The 23,783-nt window shown below is 32.7% G+C and overlaps 1 protein-coding gene across 2 annotated transcripts in view; it reads right to left on the bottom strand.

Moving 5' to 3' along the window:
* Positions 1 to 23,783, bottom strand: part of LOC101712817 (SAM domain-containing protein SAMSN-1) — an 80,215-nt gene that overhangs the window by 14,691 nt on the left and 41,741 nt on the right. For both annotated transcript variants that reach the window (XM_087213839.1, XM_004842202.4), the window contains exons 2-6: positions 13,266 to 13,337; positions 9,433 to 9,582; positions 5,108 to 5,237; positions 3,294 to 3,445; positions 68 to 274 (exon numbers count right to left, since the gene is read on the bottom strand). In XM_087213839.1, coding sequence (XP_087069965.1) covers positions 68 to 274; positions 3,294 to 3,445; positions 5,108 to 5,237; positions 9,433 to 9,582; positions 13,266 to 13,337 — 711 coding nt within the window. The remainder of the gene's footprint in view (positions 1 to 67; positions 275 to 3,293; positions 3,446 to 5,107; positions 5,238 to 9,432; positions 9,583 to 13,265; positions 13,338 to 23,783) is intronic.

Below are 23,783 nucleotides of genomic sequence, written 5' to 3'. Positions count from 1 at the left end.
AACTGATCCACTCTCATCAACGATTCCATCCACATTACCACCAAAAACAGGCCAAAGAGTGGCTAACCTGAAGGTGAATCTTCTCTAAAAACACCTGAAGACTCATAGGTTTTTCGCTTTTACTCCTTCTGTGTGCCTTTATTTTTTTAGGGGCTGCTTCCTCTTCTGAGATGATGTCCACATAAATAAACTTGAAGTTTCCCACTTTATTGTTCAACATTCCCGTCCATATCCCCATTGGTGTTTTGCAGATAATGTCTATGATGTCTCCTTTCTAAGGGAGAAGAGATAAACACATACAAATCAGATTTCAAAGCAGTATAGTATTATGAAGATTGGTAGAAAGAATGGTTGAAAATTAGAGTAATTAGTACATTATGCTAAACAGGTTCAAAGATATCAATAATAGATCTGAGTTCACTTGTTTAAGGAAATTATTTTCCAGTAATAATAAAGCAAACTTCTAAATGCTTGAAGAAAAGCTTACATAGAAATAGTGACACATTTCTTTTTTTTGTTATATCAGTGTAACATGCTTGCATATCACAGTATAACTTACACAATAATTTTGAATACACTGTCATTTTATATTCACAACACACCTCAGATACATAGGTGAAACAACACTTTATTAAATATTTCAGAAAAAGAAGCAAAGATAGTGAATGACTTCTCAAAAGTTTGCAGAAGTTAATGACAATTTAAGCCCAAGTTTTCTGAACTTAAAAATTATGTTCCTTTCATTCATATTACAAAAGTAATATTCTTATTATTTGGGGGGGGAGGGGGCTTTTCTATTGGAAAACATCAAGAGAAAGAAGTCTGTGGCTCTGTCTGAGATTCTAGTTCATCCAATAGAATCAATTTTCAGTATAAAGTCAAGTCCTCTAAAGTATTTCATCCATATACAATAATAAAAGTATGCAGAACTCACCAAATATGTATCAAAAGTATGAGTGCACTGTTATACTACTTAGTTCTTAATGCTTTTCTTATCAAGAAGAGATAATATTTAGATTGAGCTCCAGCAAAAGTTTGCACTGAAGTTCGAATGAAGCACATTGAGATGGTTCATACAAAGTAGTATTTTGTTTATTCGCATTTTAGGCTATATTTTGCAACATGCTACTAATTATTGGCAAAAGTAGAAAATCCCCTGGGAGTATTTCTTGGTTTAAAAAAACCCTGAATTCTATGCAAATAAGGATCTATATTTAAGAGTACACTAGTTATGCCTTTGAGTCTTGGGCATGTCTGCCCCAGAGAGGATGTTACAGATTCTAATATTTCTACCACGTTTAAGGATCTACCCTTCAACAGCACAGCATTAAATGTGATAATAAAATATGTTTTTTTCTGCTGATTTGTGAATGTATGATTTGTACAAAACACAAATTTTATTTGCAATATTACAATTTAATGTGGTTGAATGATGTGATATTTCTGATTTATGATCATCTGCTTGTCTGGACCTCTGAGCTATTAGTCTCGGTTTTCTTGTCTTTTCACTACAGGAAATTAAATCATAGGGCAGATGCTACCCACTAAACTCACCAGGGAACTCCCTGAAAGATCCAGAAAGTTACTAGGTTTGGTTAGCCTTTTCTGAATCCTTCCTATTGTTCTTAAAACTTGTAACTTATATCCTTTAACTTGTAAATTTGCACATTCCAGAAGTCACCCAAGCAAAGACTCAATTTCACTTTGGATAAATTCATTGTTAGAAACAATAATATTTCAAGTTTCAATTGTTAACTATGGGATCCTTGCTATGCACTGTAATAGCTCCACAAAAATCAGCTCAGGGGGTGCCAGCAGTGGAACACTGACATTGTATTATAAGGAGGTTAAAAAACAATCCTGAGTCAAAGTTGTGTTTATTCCCTTTTACTGTCTTCCCTTCAAAATGAGTTCTAGAATGTAAGCATCTCCAAGACTTGAACTTAGATTTCAAATCATTTTAGATAAATGACTAAGGGTCTAACTGTGGGGAATAATGTATTTTCTCCTTCCTCTGGTTTACTCTGATTTGATAGCATAGAAGGAAATAAGAAAATTGAGTGCGTTAAGTAATGAAATAAATCAATACTTCATATCATAATCATTCATTAACATGAATTAGTGTTAATTGTATAGAAAATTCATAATTAATGTTCTTTTACTTACAGTGCTTTGTGACACTAAACAGAATGATTTAACATCTATAAAAATATTTTAGCATGAACCTTTATCAGCCCTGTCTCCTTATAGTGCCCAGGGCTACCAAAATGGTGGATTTCAAACTCATGATTGTGTTACTTTATGTGACAGAAGAAACTTTACAATTTTGGAGTTAATGAAAAGGAAGATTATCCTGGTGCATCTGACTTAATCATGTGAGGTCTCTTTTAAAAAAGATACTGAAGCATGTAGCAGCTTTTCTCTTTATAGTCTTGAAAAAGTAGGCTGCCATGTTATGAGAGAGGACCATGGCTGGTGGAATATAAGGACTCAGAATGGCCTCTAGTTTATATCCAGCAAGAAGCCCAGGGTCTAATTTGCACAACAGCAATGAACTGAATTCCATGTACAGCTAAATGACCTTGAAGGAGGACCCCAAACTGCAGGTGAGATAACAATCTGACAATTTAATTTCAGCCAGGTGAGTCCTCAGACAGAGAAGATCCCTGAGCCACACCCAAATTTATGTTCTTATAGAAACTGTGAAACAGTTGCAATGTTTGACGCCCATGAGTTTGGGGCAGTTCATTCTGGAACAGTACAAAATGAATACAGCAGATAAAGCAAAGAAGAACGAACCCAAGGCAGGGAATCATTGGAGAATGGTCTGTGGTTAACCAGGGTAACCAATTTAAAAAGAACTGGAGCTGCCCAGACAACTATGGTTCCTAGACCTTTGCTTTGCTTTGCTTTGCTGTGCTCCTGCCCGAAATTTCCATCTTTTCTTCTCTTTAGCTCCATTATTTTCTTCCCAGCAACTATCTAGCAGAGCTGGGCACCTCCAGCAACCTGAGACACTTTCAGTTTTCAGAAAAAGTACACAATTCTTTTTCCTCAATAAACTCTGAAATTGTATGATAAACTTAACAACAACTTCTGGTAATAGCCTGAGAAGACTGATCTCTAGTACCCCACCCATGTTTTATTAAAAATCCTGCCACTATCACCACAATTCCCCATTTTAACTGTTAGGAAGAACACACAACCTTCCTTCTTATTTCTTTACTTCTTGATACAGATCATAAACTAGAATTTGACAAATTATCCAGAAAGCAAATGTAATATTGGCTCACTTTGATTTTGAGGGAGTCAGTGTCATAGGGACTTGGCGTAAAATCCGTGTGTACTCTGGCACGGCCACAGAGTGGTCCTGAGTAGGGGCTGTCATCATCCAGGCGAAAGCTGTCTCGGTTGCTTGTGCCATCTGAACAACTTGTCATTCCACCTGAGGAAAGCAGAGGTTAACAGTTGTTATCAAACTCTTTTGACATTAACATTCAAACCACCTTTGGGACCCTGAAGCAATGGATTCCAGTCCTGTTTTAACACCCAGTCATTCTCTGCTAGTGAATATTGTCCTCTGGGTTACTTCAGACCTCTTTCTCACAATCGGACCACTGTCCTTTCAAACACTAAATCAAACACTCTTGTTTTGGTCTCTGACCTAATCCGGCACACTGTATATTAATAATAGACACTTGCTAAAGAGGAGAAAGGTATAGGTTTAACTCTTGCCCAAGCTACAGTACACAATTTTATAAATGTAAAACAAGACAGAAATTGATAGCAAGAGTTTGGTCTTTGTGTGAGCGCTATTGATCACAAATGGTTAAAGCGTGACATTGCAAAGTTCTCTATAATTGACTGCAATTGTAGCAAAAATTCCCCAGTCCTCCTTCTGTACTCTAATGGCCATTTTGAGGCAAAATCTTGGCACATAAAATATGATACATTTGCTTGTACTGTGAGTGAAGGAGGAAGTGTGTTGGAATGTCTGAAATAGTTTGAAACTGTACTAAACTGGGCTTTTAAAAATTGCTCCCATCCAAAAAAAGAAAAATACTGCTCTAAGTCCTTGTTTGCTGATTTTCTTTCTTTTTGATTTTGAACTTCAGAAAGAAAAGGGTAACTTTCTTTTGCTACTTGCCCAAGGGCAGGCAAGAATATTCCCCAGGGGAAATGCCTCTTTTTCTCACCAATCTTTAGTGCCTTCTCATTTCCCCCACAAGCTGGCCTTTTGGTGCTCTGTTCAAGGAGGGAACAGCCCAGGTTTCACTATCATTCATTACAGAAGTAAGGTAAAGATACTTTGAGAAGCTCCACATTTTATATGAACTTATGTAAATGAAAAATGAGTTGTAGTAGATTATGCCTTTTTCTTTTTGGTACTGGGGATCAAACTCAGGACCTCAAGCTTGCCAGGCAGGGGCTGTGCCACTGAGCTACATCCCTGGCCCTTAGAAAAAAGAGTTGTGTCTAATCATAAGAATTAAGTTGTATAAGATTAATTGGGAGAGCATCACCTCATGCCCTCTCTGCCACAATGAACACAGTCTTGTGATTATGATACATTCTAGTTAATAAAATTTTCTCCACGAAAGAATCAGTATTTAGAATTTTAAAACATCCAGAAGAAATGAATACTTATGAAATCAGAATTTGATACAGATAAAAAAAATCCTTGAAATGTCTTTGGATTAGATTTTTTTTCACAATAACTGTTCTATATCCAATAGGAAAATAGCAGTAAAAATTATTGGAAACATCTGATCTTTTTGATTTCAAATAACAGATTTAATTATACAACACAACTATTTGGGGACATATTCCCAAGAACTCTGTTGACAATGGCACTAAAATTGTTAAACAATGTATAATTCAAATATATTATATATTGATTTGAATAATAGTAACTATGTAGATTCAATCCATCTACCATGAAACTACCATGTAAATTCAATGCATTTTACCATTTTTTAAAATCAAATAGCTGGAACCTTGTTACTAATTTTATATACAAGCCAGAGAGGGGCAGATTTATTGTTTTTTAAATTAATTTAACCCAGACCTCACAGCTAGGATTGTGCCCTTTATTCATTAGCCTTACTTGATGAGCTCTGCCCACTGTAGAGACTATCCATGGAGTCACTGGCTTTAAGCAAGACCTTCTCTGTGTGGGTCCCCATCATAGGATCACTGTTTCGACATGGCAGAGCATCCTCTCCATCTTCCCTATCCTTCAGAAAAAAAATCAGAAGTTAAATGTAGAGAGCATATTTCCATGGAGATGTTCACTGTGTGCATTGATTTAACAAACAAGACATATTTTAGCAATAAAATAGGAATACATCAGCATAAAATATGAGTGTCATTAATCTTTATTTCAATCTCTACTGAAACATTTTAGAGTATACTTGGAAAAATTCCTTAGATGAAACATTTCTTATTGTGGAATTTGACTGAATTTATGAAGGCTTATTTTTGCAAATTAGGGTGAATATCATATCAAGGCTATTTAATCAGAAATGTTAGATTTATTGACATCTGAGCTTTATCTGTTAAAGCACTTTTCCTTATTCATGTTCTCCTTCTCTATGTTCTCATTCTCATCTATTCACCGCCATTATTAATCCTTTGAGATCCGATACTACAGATTTAAACTCTGCACAGTTGTTTCATGTCAGTTCTTTGCACCCTACCAGATCACTTGATATGAATAAAACATGCACACTTTGCAATTCTAAAGCAAAGCTTATCTAAGGAGCTTTACAAATCTCATACCGTGCTTGCCACCTAGTCAAGTGAAAAGCAAATCTTGCATAAAATTAGAAAAGACAGACAATTTCAAAACAGATTACATTTTCTCAAAAACAAATCAAATGTTTTCCATATTTAGACAGTTTGGACAAAGACTGAAATTTAATATTCATCAGAATGTAATTCAATATGCTTACTTTAAGCATTTCTAAGCATTGATAAAACTTTGGAAAAAATATATGTATATAATGTACACTTACTTTGATTCTAACTATTTTTTCATTTATTCATTCAGTCATTCAATTCAGCTTTATAAAGTACCTCTTAGGTATTTGCACTGTTCTAGAAACTGGAGAGTTCATGGTAAACAATGTAATAGGGTAACTTATCTCTTTCTCCAATGAGGTACATTATAGTGTATTAGGCTATTTACATGCATATGCTGTATATTTGTGTGCATTTAGAGTGTTTGGGGAGGTGTGTAAACAAAACAAGGAAGACAATTTCAGAGGATTATAAGTGCTATAATGGAAATAAAACTAGATGATATGAAAGAATAAGCTACTAGGGCTAAGGTAAAATGAAATATGATTTATTTGGATGGATTACTTGTCAAAGATCTCTACTGTAAGGTATTATGTGCTTTGAGTTACTGACCAGAATGATAAGAAGATATGACTTATTTGAAGCATTAGAGATAGTTTTCTAAGCAAAAGGAACAATAAGAAAAAATAACTGAACTCAGAATTAGCTTGGACTGTGCAGACCAATGTAATAAGAGAAAGGAGAATATTAACATATGAATTCAGAGAAATAGACCAGAGCTAGTTCATAAAGAGCTTTGCAGACCCTGTGTGGAGGTCATGGAGATGTGCCACACAGATCTCTTGCTGTGAGAAAACTGCATTATTGGTTGATTTATACATTGTGAGAAGAACGTGAATGTTGGGGATCAAGAAGGAATGTGATGATTTGAATATGGTTTATCACCTCAAAAACCATGTTGAAATTTAATCCCCATTGTGAAATATGAAGAAGGGGAAACAGTGTTTTGAGAGGAGTTCTGACAGGTGATTAGGATTAGATAAGACCATCAGGGTGAAGCCTCCATAATTGAATACTGGTGGCTTTACTAGAAGAGGAAGACTAGAAAATGCATGTGTATAGTCCCAATTTTACATTGTGTGATACCCTGGACCATCTTGATATTCTGCCACCAAGAAAGCCATCATGCAGATGTGATCCCTTTATCTTGAGCCAAAACTGTCAGCCAAAATAAACCACTTTTATCCATAACTTACTCAGTTTCTGATTTTGTATTATTACCCAAAGAAAATGGATTAATACACTGACAGTTCTAATTATCCCCCACTCTGTATCCACCACAGTATTTTCACTGAAGCCATGTTTTTTCCCAATGTCTAAGAAAGTGAGAGTATTATCTGAGCTCATTTGGTGGTACATGAGGCTCCTGTAATGGAACATTTTGGTTCAGAGTTTTGCCATCAACCTGCCAAAGTTTTCTCAGAACTGGGTTTGAAATCTGAAATTCTCTCTAACTGATCCTCCTTTCTTCTTTCCTCTCCTTTTATAGATCAGATATACAGTGCAGTCAAAAGACTTTTCCTGCCTGTTTTTTTCTTTCTTTTCTTTGTCTTTTGCAGACGTTTCTTTCAATAAATCTTTGTGTTTCTCTTCCTTTCTTAAGGTCTACTTCTCCAAAGTCATGCTTGAACATATTATACAAATATACTATAATTGAATATACTATACAATTATATATAATTATGAAAAACAAAGTTAGGGAATACTTCTCACATAAGAGAAGAGGATAAATTGAGTATGGCATAGGACCAAGCCTGCAAAAGATTCAATAGTTACAGTAAGGAAAGAAAAGATAAGAAAGGAAGCTATGAAGAAGAAATTCCAAAAGAATGGCCAGTCATAGGAACCAAGAAAAGACAATACTTCTCATATAACAATATTATCATTTGTGTCAAAGTCAGCTGAAAAGAAAAGAAAGACAAAAGAAAAAGTGACCATTAGATTTGGCAATACAGAGATTACCACTGATTATGATGGAGTACTGGAGATGGAAGCCATGTAGAAGTGGGTTTAAAACAGAATGAGCATAAGACTATAAATCAATAATAGAATTGAGAGTCCATAAATAAGCCTATATATTTATGATTCATACCTTTATAACCATATTCATGGTGAACTAATTTTAAGAGAAGGTAGCAAGACAACACAATGGGGAAAGAATCATCTTTTCAACAAATGAAATTAGGACAACTAAATAGTCACATACAAAAGACTGAAGTTGGGTTTCTGTTAAAAAACATATAGAAAAATTAACTCAAAATGGATCATACACCAAAATTTTAGAGCTAAAATTTTAAAACTCTTAGAAGAAAACATAGCAGTAAACCTTATGACTTTATGATTAATAATGGTTTCTTAAGAGCCAGGGATTTAGCTCAGTGGAGCTGCTGCCTACCTCGCAAGTGCAAGGTCCTAAATTCGATCCCTGGTACCAATAAATAAATAAATAAATAAATAAATAAATAAATAAATAAAATAATGGTTTCTTAGTGTACCACAAAGCCCAAGTTACAAAAGTTAAAAAATAGGTAAACTGGATTACAACAAAATATTTGTGCAGCAAAGAATATTAAGAAGAAAGTAAAACTAAAATTCACAAATGGTGGAAAATGATTTATATTACAAGTCATATATCTAATAAAAACATATTTAGAATATATGATTAAAATCCGAGCAATAAAAAGACAAATCAATTTAAAAATGGTAATAGATTTAAACACTTCTTCAAAAAGACATAGTTATGGACAAGCACATGAAAACATTCTTAACATCATTAGTCATAAGGATGTATGTAAAAATCACAATGAGATTTCATTTCACCTCTATTAAATAATTAGCATTAAAAACCAAAACAAAAATGCCCTGATAATAACAAATGTTGGCAGGGATGTGGAAAAATTCGAACTCTTTTTACTTTGCTAGAGTAATGTAAAAATCATGCAGGTGCTTTGGAAGATGACTAATTTCTCAAAATATGAAATATATAGTTACCATATACCCAAGAGAAATGTAAAACATTTCCACACAAAAAATCAAACAGAAATATTTGCAGCAGCATATTCATGGCAGTCCAAAACTAGGAAGAACCCCAGTAGCTACTAAATGTTGAAAAGACATGTAAATTGCAATTTATCTAGAAAATGAAATGTTTGCAATAAAAAAGATATAGTGATGCTTCCTACAAGATGTTACACATTGTTATTCATATGCTAGTTGCATGATTTCTCTGACTCAATCTCTTCTCTTAAGATGGTGGTAGTAAATAGGCATGGTTGTGCATGCCACAGTTCCTGTATTCTGGGAGGCGGAGACCAGAGGTTCACGTTTGAGCTTAGTATGGGCAACTTAACAACTCTGTGAGATTCTATCCCAAAATTAAAAAAAAAAATGATAGTAATAATATTTTCCCCAACCCACTTTTTGGACATGATGACTGAGGGAGAAAATATTTGTTTAAGTGTTGCTTCATGAAGCACTAAAAACTTATACCCACACCTAGAAGAAAAAGTAATTGAATATTTTTAGAAAAAATTAATAGAAAAATATAAATGATTAACAAGATGCTCTTACCTTTTCCTCAGAAAGGGCTTTGATGTACTTTTTCCCCACTTTCTTCTTCATTGTCCATGAAATAGCTCTAATTTTTTTACTCAGAGCTCCTCCATTATTTGAAGTTTTGTTTTGTTCTCCATTATCATTTATTAGTTCCCCTTCATGTACCTGGTTTAGAAATTTTTACAAAAGACAAAATAATAAAGTAATAAAAGCACTGATTTGAAAATATTGCCAATTTGTCCACTTCCTAAACACACTGTGTTGAGGCCTCTAAAATTTCAAACAATCTGTGCAAGATACATATTTTTAATGTTGTCCAAGACTGGTTACTTGGTTACCTCAGAGAGTAACAATTAACATATTTTCTCATTTTTGCAGATCTGAGATTTGAACCCAGAACACTGTACATGCTACGCAAGTACTCTACAACTTAACAATTTTTCCCACCCCTACACCTAAAATTATTTGGGACAGTTAGGTTTATTTTTAAATGCAGTTTTTTGAAGAAGCATTTTAATCGTTCTTGTTTTACAGATAAGAAAATAGAAGAGAATGCCATACATAAAGAGTGAGTATGTCTACATAGATTGGAGACATTTTATTGAAGGGCTAAAATAGCCTCTTGATAGAAATCACGATGCACATGGTTAGTTTTAGGAAATGTTGAATTTTGTTAAGATAATCGAGAACTTGCAATTTTTCTCCTTGTCAAGTAAGAAAGAATACATGCACATTTTTCACATTTTTAGGAAATAGTAAACATTATGTGGTTCCATCCATCAGTACAGAAATCTTCATGGAATTCCTATGCTCTCCTTATTAATTATCTTATTTGGACTCATTCTGCCTGGTGCTTATTAAGAAATTTGTTAAAGCAATGACTTCCCACTTAACAGAATAAAACATAAAGTTTTCATAGCACACAAAATTCAATAACATGACACAAATAGTATGACACAGTATAATTAATATATTATACATTACAAAATTGTATATATTTTATGGAATCTATATGAAATAAAATATCATCATTATTTCACTCTTAGCTACTTTTCAGATCTCCTTTGCTGACTACAACAGTGATTTTGACAGTGTGGTCCTCGGGTCAACAACAACAATATTTTAGGGGACAATTTGTATTTTAATAAGCTCTTCAAGTGATTGTGACGGCACACCAAAGTTTGAAAACAACTGTACTAAAGTATTGACAGTATAACTCCACTGCCGGCTATCAGTTTCGCACCAATGTATGTACCTGCCTTTTCCTTGGATTCCTTAAATATCCACAGATTTCTGCCTTAAATCATTAATTTCTATTCACATAGGAGGTAAGAAGGCAGAAATTGTCTAACTGATCATTCTTCACACTTGTCCAAACATCCTGTTTGTTTAACCTGATTTATTTTTTCCTAAGCACTTAACATTACTCAATAATATGTTTGTTTGTTCATTCAATTATTGTCTGTATCTCCATTTGTTGTATGATTCATGATAATGGAGACCATATCTGTTTTCTTTATTCTGAGTGTCTAGAATACTTCCAAGCGCATAACTGGTGTTTTTATATTGAACCCCTCATGTAGAACTTTTCAGCATTATTTTTGTGGAGAACATATTTGGGATACTCATCCTTACTATCTCAAATTTGCAAGAAATGAAATTTGAAGGTCATGAAATTTGGCACTGTCCAACATTTGGATAGAAGTACAGCTAGTTATTCCCTGAATATAAAAAATGATGAGAAATATCTCTTTAGTGATATTGAATATTTTAATATGAAAGTTTAAACACATAGTTAACATCATTATTAATCAATATTGTTTTGCTTCATATCTTACCCCAAATTGCCAATGATAAATAAGAATGGACAGCCAATTTAAACCCTCACTGGACTTTATTAATCTCTACATTCAAGGTTATAAATGCAAAGATTTTTTGTTTAACTCAAAAGCTCTGAATAAAATATAATTTCAAAGCACTTTAAAAAGTTAGTTGGCCTTTTTCTTCTCTCTTCTTGCTACTTACTTTATATCTTCATTACAAAATTATTTTACTAAAATAAATGTGAAAATATTATTTTATTATAATCAATGATTACTTACAATCATTACACAAGCTTCAAATACATAAAATTTTTATTTATTTTGTATATCAATATTTACAGATAATTCAAACAAACTATTTCCATAGATTATAAATTATAACATTTTTTTCTATGCTGTTTTTCATAGCCTGAACCACAATTTTATTTAGATATTCATTTATGGTTTTGTTGTTCCCAATGGCTTTTTAATATGTATCTGCCTCACTAGACTCCAGGCTTCAGGTGGTAAACATGTTCATTTGTGATTACAATAGTAATTCCTAAGGGCTTGATGGAAATATTGTTACAGAATAGATATTTGTTGAATAGATGGAGAATGAATGATGAATTTCTAAAAAAATGTGTTTAACGACTTTATCAGGTTAACAATATTCTTTCACAAATTTTTTAGCCATTATAATTTATCAATAAGCCTGAATAGGCTTGAGCTACTTTTACAGATTAATTCTAGAATTGTAAATTAAATGACCATAGAATATAGCAGGTATGATTATGGAGAGTATAAAGTTTATATAAGATGCCAGTTGGAAATAAAATAAGTCTCTATCTCTATCTCTGTCTCTCTCTCTCTCAGTTATATTACTTAGAATTATTTTAATGTTGGTGGACCATAGAGCTGTGATGTTTGTCCATCTATAAATATTTAAATTAATAAGATATATATATATGAATTAAAGGGGACATAAATAAACATGAACATATATGTGCAAATAGAAATATTAATAAAGTAATAATAAATGTCATTTTATTTCTTTTCTTTTGTCCAGAATATTCCTTACTGAAATTAAAAACAATTAAAATATAGATAGATGCATAAGTATGTGAGCATGATATCTACAACCTACAAACTATTTTCCTTACAAATAATGTATCACTTGGTCATTTGTCAAATTAGGTTACATGATAAACATGTACTGTATTTTCAATTTTTCTCAATACATATCACTACTATTCTCTTAACTATTCCTTTCATTAATCACCTAGTTTATGAGATAGTATCACAGAATGGCAACTTTTGGAGTCAGAGAAGAGGTTCATCATTTATTAACTCTGAAATGTAAAAGTAATTTCACTCAATGTAGCAAGCATATTTCTTCAGTGATAGAAATACAAATGGTTCCTATGTTACAGGTAAGAAAAATGTTTGTATTGTTCTTACTTTATAGTAATTGCTCAATTAGATTTAGATCTTGGTATTAATATATTATTGTGTAAACTTAAATTTATGGGAAGCTTTTCTTAATCTACACTTTAAGTGTGTATAGTTTAAAGATGTGAATGTAATAGTCACTATGACACATTTTGATGCATGTAGTAGAAAGGTAAGAGTATATTTGAGTAGTCATATGCTCACCTTAAAAATTTACAATATAGTTACTTGATCATTTTTTAATTTAAATCAATTACACACTATACAATTATGCATGTATAGACAACTCACACATATGCTGTTTATTTATGTAAATACTCAAGAACATTGAAATTATAGTGCCATTTTGAATTGTAACTATCTTCCTCAACTAATATTATGCCAATGTCTGGTAGGCTTCTGAGTTAGGTTTTACCTTAATGCTCTTCATTTGCTAATAAGTAAATAATTGTTTGTTATTCCAAAACTTTATATAAGGCTATGATTTGAAAATATATTTATTCACTGTACTATACTTTGCAAAAGTGACATTATCCTCAAAAAGTTTAATTTTATGTTTATATAATTTTCATAAAAATAGAATAAAAGACTAACCTCAGTTGAATCATCTGGTTTTGAAATGGAATTATTCCGAAAATGATCAAAATGCCCAAAACTGCTGCTGCGCTATAAAATTGGGAAGGAAAATAAAGAAAAGTCAAGGTTTGTAACTCTCACTCCTAAAATTAATAAATTATATATTGCATATACAGGCTATAAAAAAGTCTTCTCTGCAATATCAAAAGGCATAGAAGTTATAAATATTATTGACATTTTTATTTATAGTTGATAAAATATCTTCCCTCCTTTATGTCATAGTGTTAAGTACTTTGGAGAAAGTCTTGATGTAATTATTTTTATTATTTTGAGAGCAGAGGTTGGAAAATCTGTGAATTCTAACTGAGCCTTCTTTAAATTTTAAATTAATTTTATTGGTACATTTTAGATATACATAATGATAACATTCATTCATACGGAATTTGTAGCTGTACATGGTATATCTTGATCTTTTTTTCCCATTCTCTTCCCCTCCCTTCAACCCCTCTTCTCCGCCTTATTTTCAAAAGCTTTGTTTCCATTTCTCCTTCTATTGTCTTTTTTTCCTTTTCCCTTCCTTCCTTTCCCTTATACTCCTCCCTGGCTCTCCTTCCCATTTGAATATTTTCTTCCTATTTCACAACGTCTATTATACATTTTGATCCTTGAGCGTTCTTTAAATGAATGGGTAAAGGATGAATGATGGACTTCTTAAAAAGGTACAAAGTATGTTTTACTAACTCATTTCTAGCAGGTGGTATTAACAAACTAATAAACAAATAACACAACAAAACAACTAAAATACAAGCATCTAACTAGATCCACCATTATACCTCATAAAGATCAAGATTGTTAAAAAATAAAAATGAACACAAGTGCATTTCCCAACACTAACTCTTGGTAATTTGCAATTCTCCGCTGCATATCAGAAAGGAAATGCACACCTAGAGACTTAATAAATTGAAGTAGCATACACGCAGCCTAAGATTGGGAATAAAACTGAATTTTTTCACTTTAACATAGAATTACAATGAGACCTCTGGGTCATTTTCATTTAGTGGTTTAAAGAACAAGCTTAATATGTTAATAGGAGACTATTCCCTTGAATACATTTTGCTTACAAGGCTAAATCTTTACTCCTATGGAACCTATTCCAGACAAGTAATTATAAATAATCCAGATATGTTATGAAGTAAATTGTTCTCTTAAACACATATTCAAAATTCTTTGGAGTTGTTGATTTAAAAATTGATATTTCTTCACAATCTATTTAATTTTGTGCATTATTTAGGATGATGGATATCTGATCTTAGGTTCTTTTATAAATCCCAAGATTATGTCCTGTTTTAAGAACTTTAGCTCATTTTGAACTTACCATATTTTTTAAAAAGCCAATGGTACTGAACAAATGACCTAATTATTTGGAAAATTAATAATGAGGGTCAATAAACTACAGAAACTGGCATTGTCCTCTCAGAAATCAAAGCCCATTTCAGTGAAGTCAGCTTCAAAAGTCCTTCTCCTTAAGAACCCTCGCATTCACATCTCCCCAACAGCTATCTTTAAAATCTCTTGTTTCTTTTTTAAGTGAACTGAAGTAAAAAGATTCTGACTCAGGACAAGGGGTTAGCCTGAGAGATACTGCTACAGAATGTCACCCCAAGGATGATGACTGTGTTAGACACAATTAGCACCTTTTGCTGACTTGCTATCCCTGCTGAACAAGCCTGTCAGCCCCTTTTGCTTATGGCGAGAGGTAAGGAAAAAAAGGACTGAAATTGAGACCCACACTGGAAAATACCCAGTCTTAATGTGCAGAACTTACTAACCTAGAGAGACTTCTTGGGGCTTTAATCACTTTAACTTGCCTACTAGGTGTTTTCATCATGTCATCGTTGCTCAGAGATCACAAAAGGGAAATGAAGGCTTGTTGTCTTGCATATAAATAATCTGAAAATAGGGAAATCTATTACTCTGTTATATACTTAAAACACTCTTAAAGCCTATTACAACCTATGCCTATGGCAATTCTGTAGCCTACATCCAGCCTGCCTCCTGCCTATTAAATATTAATAAGAACTACAAAATGACTTCCACTACTGGATAATGGGTTGTGTTGCAAAGGAGGGCACAGCACAGACTCATTTCAGCATTTCTTGACACTATTATCTTCCATTAAGTAATCAATAGGCATCACCTTTTACAATTAATTATCTTCCCATTATATCAATAAAGAAAAGAAGATTTAGGAGTAGTGGTTTAAAAAAGATATGCCTATTACTTTGGATTTTGTCAGTCATCTCAACAACTTTAAATCAGTAGGGAACACCAATCCATTCTAAGACACTCTTAAGCAAATCTAAGTATGTAAGGAGACATTTATGATTTTTCATTATTCTCTATTCTAAAATGTAATAACTTTCTGAGATAGTTGCACAAGGTATTTATAGGTCATGGCTTATGATGCAAAGGGATTTTTGCAGATGAGAAGAAGATCTAGAGATGAAGGGAGAAGAGATGGAGGTGGGGAGGGAAACTTAAAAGTGTGTATGTGTACTAACTCCTCACAGAGGAAATATTATGTATCATGAATGTGTAATAATAAAAAATATAAAAGAAAATGAGTTATTGCCTACTATGAGGTATAGAAAAGGAACAAATTCGTAATTTCTCCTGCCAGGTTTTCTGATGAAAAGGGAACCATGTGGAAGCAAAATCTGCTTCCTACGTAATAGTACTTTTTTAAAGACATGTTTGAATATTGATAATTTTGCATTGTATAATCTTAACAGATTAGATATTGCAAATACTATCTGGTGAAGGAAGCTCCCATCAAGATAGAGATATTGTATAAACAAATAGCTGTCAACAGGAAAAGTAGCTTAAATAAAAGTGCAATTCATATTTTAGATAATTCTCTGGTTATGTTGACATTAGATTATATTTTTTCTTTATATTTTTTGTAAATGAAAGGGAAGAGAAAGAAAGGGAGGGAAACACATGAAGCTTCTGTATTTAACTACCAGATTTCTGATAATAAAGAGACAGAGAATCATGTTAAATGACACCAAAGGGAGGCAGTCAATCAGAAAAAATCCAGGTAAGAAACTACAGGAGAAATAACCTGTTTTTTTCAGTTAATCAATAGAGAGAAATAAGAGTAAAGCATAAGTTAAGAAACTTTGAAAATTAGATAAGTCAACTACAATCTGTGAAAAAATAATGGTCTCATAAATTTATTAAGCAACAAATTCATATACATTTCTCAATATTGCTTAGGTTATAGTTATTTGGAAGTAAAGAAATTAAAGGAGAAAATCAAGTTTCATTTTATCTAAATTTATTGTATACATCTTTCTTATGTAAGTGTGTTTAGGGACTGCCTTTTTGAAACTGTGATCACATGGTGCAGATTTCCTTTTATACATAATCTACTTGGCCTCCAAAAAAATAGTGCTGAACAAATGTCAGTTGAAATGTTTGCCCACATTTGTGTATATGTATGTGTTCCTGCACAAGTCAATGAGTAATACAGAGACAGTTAAGGCAATTCTGTTTTTTTAGAATACTTTAAAAAACTTTTCTAGGTTTACATAACAATTTTAATAATTAGAATGTTATTTCATATTATAAAGCTGTTGGTGTTTTTAGAAACCATTTAGTCCCTCTCAATGAAGAAATTCTGTAGGAACTTCAACTTGTAAAGAGATTTCTGTTTAAAATGTTTTTATGTTGATTTACTCTCTATTATGGCATTCCATTACAGAATTTTGACAGTCTTCCTTTCCAACAAAACTTGTGATCTGAGCAGAATGACAAGTGTGGCAAAGTTACTTTGATAAAAAATATGGTACTGAGTAGGTTTCCTGAAACAATGACCAGGCTGAGTTCAAAAACATAAAGGAAAATTAGGGAATCTCCTTCAGAAAAGAAAATCAAGCTTTTGACTAAAACTAGGAGAACATGTCTTACTTTTTTCCTTAACCAGCCAGTAACTTTTGGGGTCATCAAATAAAAATCTCATCTTTAACATGATTTAGTATTTGAGTAAGGTACTGTTGAAAAAATTTTACAGTCTATATCAAAGAAAATTTCTCATATGTGAGTCAGACATCTGCAGTGTTTTGAAATATCCTGGCAAATTAAAAATTATACATATTCTGCCAACAAGTTCTCACATCTTCTAAATATTGCTTTTAAAGCATTGGTTAGTAAGATGCTTTTTGAAAATCAGAATTCTGTTTCAGCACACCCTTGTATGAATATTCCATTACAAAATGTTAAATCCCAATAAGCTTGTCAGCCTTTCTCCAAAAGCATTCGAGGATTTAATTGTTCTAACGCAGGTACTAAGAGGACGCATCAAATTTAACTTACTTAAAATAATCTGTTATGATTGCCTCAGTGTTGAATAATTAGACTATCACGTGGTGCCAGTGGAAGATGGTGTGTGGAGTAACAGAAAACTGAAGGCTAAATATCAACCAGAACTGCAAAATCTTGACTTTAACACTAACATTTTAACCTCAGATAAAGGCAAGTTGGAGCTCAAACTTGTATCAGTACTCTAAATATTCTTGATGTATATCTGGATTCTAAGAACAAAAAAGTTAGTTCACTTAATCTCTTTGATTCAATACCTTTATATCAACTGCAAAATATCTAGGGGAAGTACAAAATTCAATATCTACCATAGTTTTAAAAAAATGATCAAAATTTCCATGCTAAAGCTTTCTTTCAGAAGTTGATATACTACTAAAGTGTTTTCTGCAAATTGAAAATGCCTGATTACTTAAAGGTGTGTGGGGTGGGGATATGTGGGGATTAGAAATTTTTAAAAGAACAAAAAGTAATGAGGAGTGATCCTTCACTTGCAATAGCAGGTATTTGCTTCAAATTATTTAATGGAAAAAATTTTATGAGTTAAAAACCTCAAATATTTAAACTTCTCAATTGCACTTCTAAGTAATTTACATCAATGTTTCATTATTTACACTGCTTACAAAGACTATAAGTCATGCCACATTTTTCAGAATTGAATAAAAATTATATTTTAGTTGAAAGGGTTCTTAAACAATATTTTATATATTTTAAGTGTCTTTTTTCAACAAAATGCATAACATAGCAAAAGTTAATCATTCAATGTGACCAACTCTTTGAAATATTGTAAAATATAAAAGAAACAAATAGTTTTAAAGCAATGTGACTATTATCACACTGCCCTGAACTTCTGAGATATTTTTATTGTTAATATAAAACTTCTATTTGGGCCACCCCTCCTACGCTGCTTTATTATACACTTTCTATTTCTTCTCTCTCTTTGACTACTAAACTCATAAGCAAGTAGAGTAAATGGTCCTTCTTGATCCTCCTGTAGTTCTTTTATTATTCTACCACTTTATTGAAATGTGCAGGAGTTTCTCTAGGAAGCTCACTTTATTTTTTTATTTTTTTAATTTTTTGGGGGGTACCGGGGATCGAACTTGGGTCCTTGCACTTGCTCAGCAGGCAGCAAAATCACTGAGCTAAATCCCCGGCTAGGAAGCTCACTTTATACCTCTTCTAGTCCACAGTCACTGTCCACCTGCCTTTGGGCTGGAAGGCAGGTGTCTCTGCCACCCCTGGGCGTCTGTTTGGGCCCTGCCTCTGAATCCTGTACTTGTACTATTAAAATTTGTACTTACTCACTGTTCATTTTGGGGAGCTTGAGCACATAATGCAAAATGTAATGCACCCAACACAGTCTTCTAGCCTGCACTTCTGCTCAATCCTTTCTTCAGATCCTATTGTAGGATCTTTTTCCATTACTTGTACTCAAATTTTCCCGAGTAAATTTTATATTACTAATTTTCTTTTCTGTGTACTTTGATACAGTAAAGGTGGTTGCAAGGAAGGGTGATAGAAATTTTCAATTAAAAGATATTTACATTATCTTCCCAAAAGGTTAAAAATTGACTTTATGCTCTATGTACTTTTTCTACTTATAACCAAATATTGAATAACCTTTTAACTGCTCAGACCATTTATCAACGATTTCAATCTTATCTAAATTTTAAAAACAAATAATTTATAAATAATGAATTTTGCATAAATAACTTTGTATAAGATATGTCTAGTAAATAAACACAAGGTAATACTGGTGATCATGACAACAGAAGGTAACTGATAGCTAGAAGAAGACTTTTGAAATGCTGATCTCAACAGGCCTTTCCTACCTTAACTGTAATCTTTTTTTTTTGGAACCAGGGATCGAATTCAGGACCTCACGGTTTTGAGGGAGGCGGTGGAACCACTGAGCTAAATCCCCGGCCCCCTTAACTATAATCTTTAAAAACAAATTTATTTTAGTTTTCTTAGTAAGTGGCTGATTCTTCCATCTGTATCACCTATTAATAAAATTATATCATATGTATTATGTGCAGTATCATTAATCTAAAAGACAACTTTTAAAGAATAAAAGAAATTATGTCTGCTTAATTTTAGCATTAAAGAATTTTAATTATCAGCTTAGTTAAACTGAACATTTTCAGGGTCTTATATGTAACCTCTTTTTCATTTTCAGTCATCAAAGAGGGAAAAAATATCCTGAAAATATTTAGTAGCTAACCTGATAGAATGTACAGAACTTTTAAGCCTAAGATACTTTTTAAAATCTATTTAATAGTTTAATATGTTGACTTAAACTTTAGGTCCCTGAAAAGTTGTCAAACACATTTGTGAGTCATATGTCAATACCACAAAATCCTGTCAACCCAGTTTTAAAATTAAAATAAAATTTTAACAAAGAGGTAAACATCCTTAGTACCCATTACTTTGAAATCCCACTTAACTAAAGGTATGAAAATTACGTTTGGAAAATATAATCCATTTAATAAACTTTCTCATCCAATTCTCTGGAATAAAAACTCCCTGTAACTTCTATGTCTTAAAGGCCCTCTGTATTCATTTGACCTCTGGGTTCATACTAACCTTTCTAAAAGTCTCCCCAAGGGATATTTTAGTCATGCAGCCGTCTCCTTGAACACATCATGACAAACAATAAGCTAATTCTCAAAAAAAATTTTTTTAAAGTCCTTTTTACTGCTTTTAAATGAGTGTGTTTGATGCATGATTTTGGTCCCCCTGATTAATGGTCACCGCCAGCCCAGCTTCTGGAGTTGTAATGTTTCTGTGAGCTTCCCTCCAGCAGAGCTCCACCATTAATCCAGTGGCATATGTCAGCTCAGCAGAGCAAGGTCACTCTTCTGCTTCAAGGGGAACCTTTTTAGAAATAATAAAACTGACAGAAAGTTCTTTTTTTTTTACATGCTTTATGCCACCTGAGGTTGAGTGCTGCAGTTAATATCATAAAGCTTATAAACATTCCCATCTTAGGCAGCACCCGCTGCCACTAGGCTTAGGAATTTAAACGTTTTTTTCTTAGTAAGAACAGACATGTTTATGCGGGGCAAATATATGGTACATAATCCTAAAGAGGGAAAGAATGGGTGCAAAAAAGAAGAGACAAGTGGGTTCTATACCTTCTTCATTGTCAGTTACATTTATTTTACTTTCAGCAAATTTGGTACTGGCTATATGAATATTTCAGTAAATTGAGGGGTAAATACTGAGAATAGAAATGAATTCACTTTATGAAAATTTCTTGATTTACAATGTAATGTCAAATACTTGAAGAATATTTATCTACTGTATTTGTGTATTTGCATCTCAGCAGATCCAGACCATGACCTTGCACACGCTAGGCAAGCACTTGAACCAGTTTTACTACTGAGCTACAAGCACAGCCTAGGAAAATATATTTTTAAAATTACAGACATTTGTTTTATTTGCAAAAGCTGCCTTAAAATTGATAAGTAATTATGATTAGATATTCATTATCTTAAAATAAGTTGAAATTTGTAGATGTGCTAATAAAGTAAATCAAACAAAAATTATAAGACCATAACATTAAGTGAAGTAAATCAGGCACACAAGATTAAGTATCACATGGTTTCTCTTATACGAAAAATTTAATGTATAAATAAAGTACAAAATAAGACAGATATAGGAAAAAAGAGAGAGAGGGGAAAAGGTATTGTAATCCAGTACAGACAGTGTATCTAAAAGTGTACTTTGACTTGGTACGATTGTCTTACATGTTTTATATTTTTTGGCACATTAGTCTAGTTTTTAGTTTATATAAAGATAAATAAATTTATGAGGTTATATAAGATAAATTTTCTTTGTCCATTCATTGTTGATGGACACAGGCTACTTCCTAGATTTAGCTATTATGAATTGTGCTGCTATAAACAAGGGTAGATAAATGTTACTCTAATATGATTTCCTTAACTCTTTTGGGAATATATATAAAAGGGAAAAGCTAGGCCAAGTGGGATTTCTCATTTTAATGTTTTGAGGTATCTCCACACGGATTTCCATACTGGTTGTACTAGTTTGAATTCCCACCAACAATGTACACATGTTCCTTTTTCCCCTTAGCCACATAGCACTTGTTATCATTTGATTTTTTGATGTTAGCCATTCTTTCAGTGGTAAGATAGAATGTTAGTGTTGCTTAAATTTTAATCTCTCTAATGGCTAGCAGTGTTGAGCATTTCATTTATTTATTGGCCATTTGTACTTCTGAAAAATACGTATTAATTTCACTTGCCCATTTTCTGATTGAGTCTTATTTTTAGGGAACCTACATTTTTTGAGTTCTTTATATATTCTAGATTTTAGTTCTCTGTCTGAGGAATTTTTCCCATTCTGTTTCTGTTGGTTGTTTATTTTGTTGTGTAGAAGCTTTTAAATTTGATATGATTCTGTATGTTGATTCTTGGTACTACTGTATTTCCTGTGCAACCAGGATTCAGTTCAGAAAGTCCTTGCCTATGCCTCTGACTTCAAAATTTTTACCTATTTAACTTCCAGCAAATTTTTTCTGTCTTAACATTTACATTTTTGATCCATTTTGATTTTAGTTTACTATGTAGTGAGAGATATGGTCTATATTCAGTATTCCTCATGTGGATAGCCAGTTTTCCCAACACCATTTATTTAAGAGGCTATCTTTTCTCCAGTGTACATTTTGGTCAATCTGTCAAAGATCAGACAGTTGACTGTGCATCAGAATTGTTTCTGGATTCTGTTCCATTGATTTGCATATCTGTTTTTGTGCCAGTACCATACTGTTTTTTTCAATGTAGTTTTGTAACATCTTCAAATCTGGGATTGTGATGCCTCTCACTTTGCTCTTATTACCCAGTATTATTTTTGTTATTCTGTGTCTTTTTTAGTTCCATGTGAATTTAAGGATTGTTTTCTCCAGTTCTATTGGTATTTTGATTTGGATTGCATTAAATCTATATATTTGAAAGAATGACTATTTTATTGCTTCTCGGCCTTTTGGCTAAGATCAAGTGAAGAATGACTATTTTGACGATATTTGTTCTGCCTATCCAAGAACATGGGCTATCTTTCTGATACCTTTTTTCATCTTCCTTTTCAGAGCCCTGTAGATTTCATTGTAAAAATCTTTCACTTTTTTTAGTTAGGCTAATTTTTAAGTATTTAATTTTTCTTGGTGCAATTACGTATGATATTTTTTCCTGATTTCTTTTTCAGTAATTTCATCCTTGGTATACAGGAATGCTATTGATTTTTTGAGTTGATTTTGTACCCTGCCACATTGCTGAATTTGTTTATTAATTCTAGGACTATTGGTGGAATTTTGAGGTCTTCTATATAGATGATCATGTCATCTGCAAATAATGATAATTTGTCTTCTTTCTTTTTTACACTTATTCCTTTAAAGGTACTTCATTTTTCAAGCTCCAGAAATAAATAACCTCAGACTGACTGCTTCATAAACCAAACTAATAAGCTACCCATAATGAAAATACCAAGTACTGACGTCTTATAAGAAATTTGCCCTGTCAAGAAAAATGCATATTCCTACTGATTGAACAAAGAATGGTCTTTCCTGGAATAAATAGTTCATGAGATACTAGATCATTTCTGTAAGTGTCTTTGATTAGTGTAGTGTAGCTTCAGTAAAGTCAGTTAGGTGATATCAAGGCTGCACATATGAAGTGATTGTAACAGCCTGGGAGAAGTCTACTGAGCTAAATGGGTTATTTGCTTCAGCTGCTCTGTATACTTTTGCAAATATGGTGGCAAATTTCCACTTTCCAACACATTTCTTAGCTCCCCACAAAGCAACACCCCTTTGCTAACACTTTTCTGCCCTTTACACAGTTTACATTACAATGTTTGATTATTGTTTTTTCGTTATATTTTGGTTGCAGCAACAATTACTTTATTTTGATGTATTGCCCAGATTTCTCTCCATCTCTGGAATAGATTACTTCTGTAAATGACTAATATTACCCATTAGTCATCCTGCCCTCATTCTGCATACATTGAGAAATTACTACTAGGCTCTGTTCTGTAAATATTTTTGGTGGTAACCAACATGTAATAGAAAGCACACTGAGTCTGAAAGTCACACAGATCAAGTTAAATCCTCCTGAATTCCCCCAAAATGCCAGA

The sequence above is a fragment of the Heterocephalus glaber genome, unplaced genomic scaffold (assembly GCF_053883595.1).
Source record: "Heterocephalus glaber isolate CG9 unplaced genomic scaffold, H.glaber_assembly_v1.0 deba00000122, whole genome shotgun sequence".
Taxonomy (NCBI): Eukaryota; Metazoa; Chordata; class Mammalia; order Rodentia; family Bathyergidae; genus Heterocephalus; species Heterocephalus glaber.
This window is presented reverse-complemented; position numbering and strand designations above follow the sequence as displayed.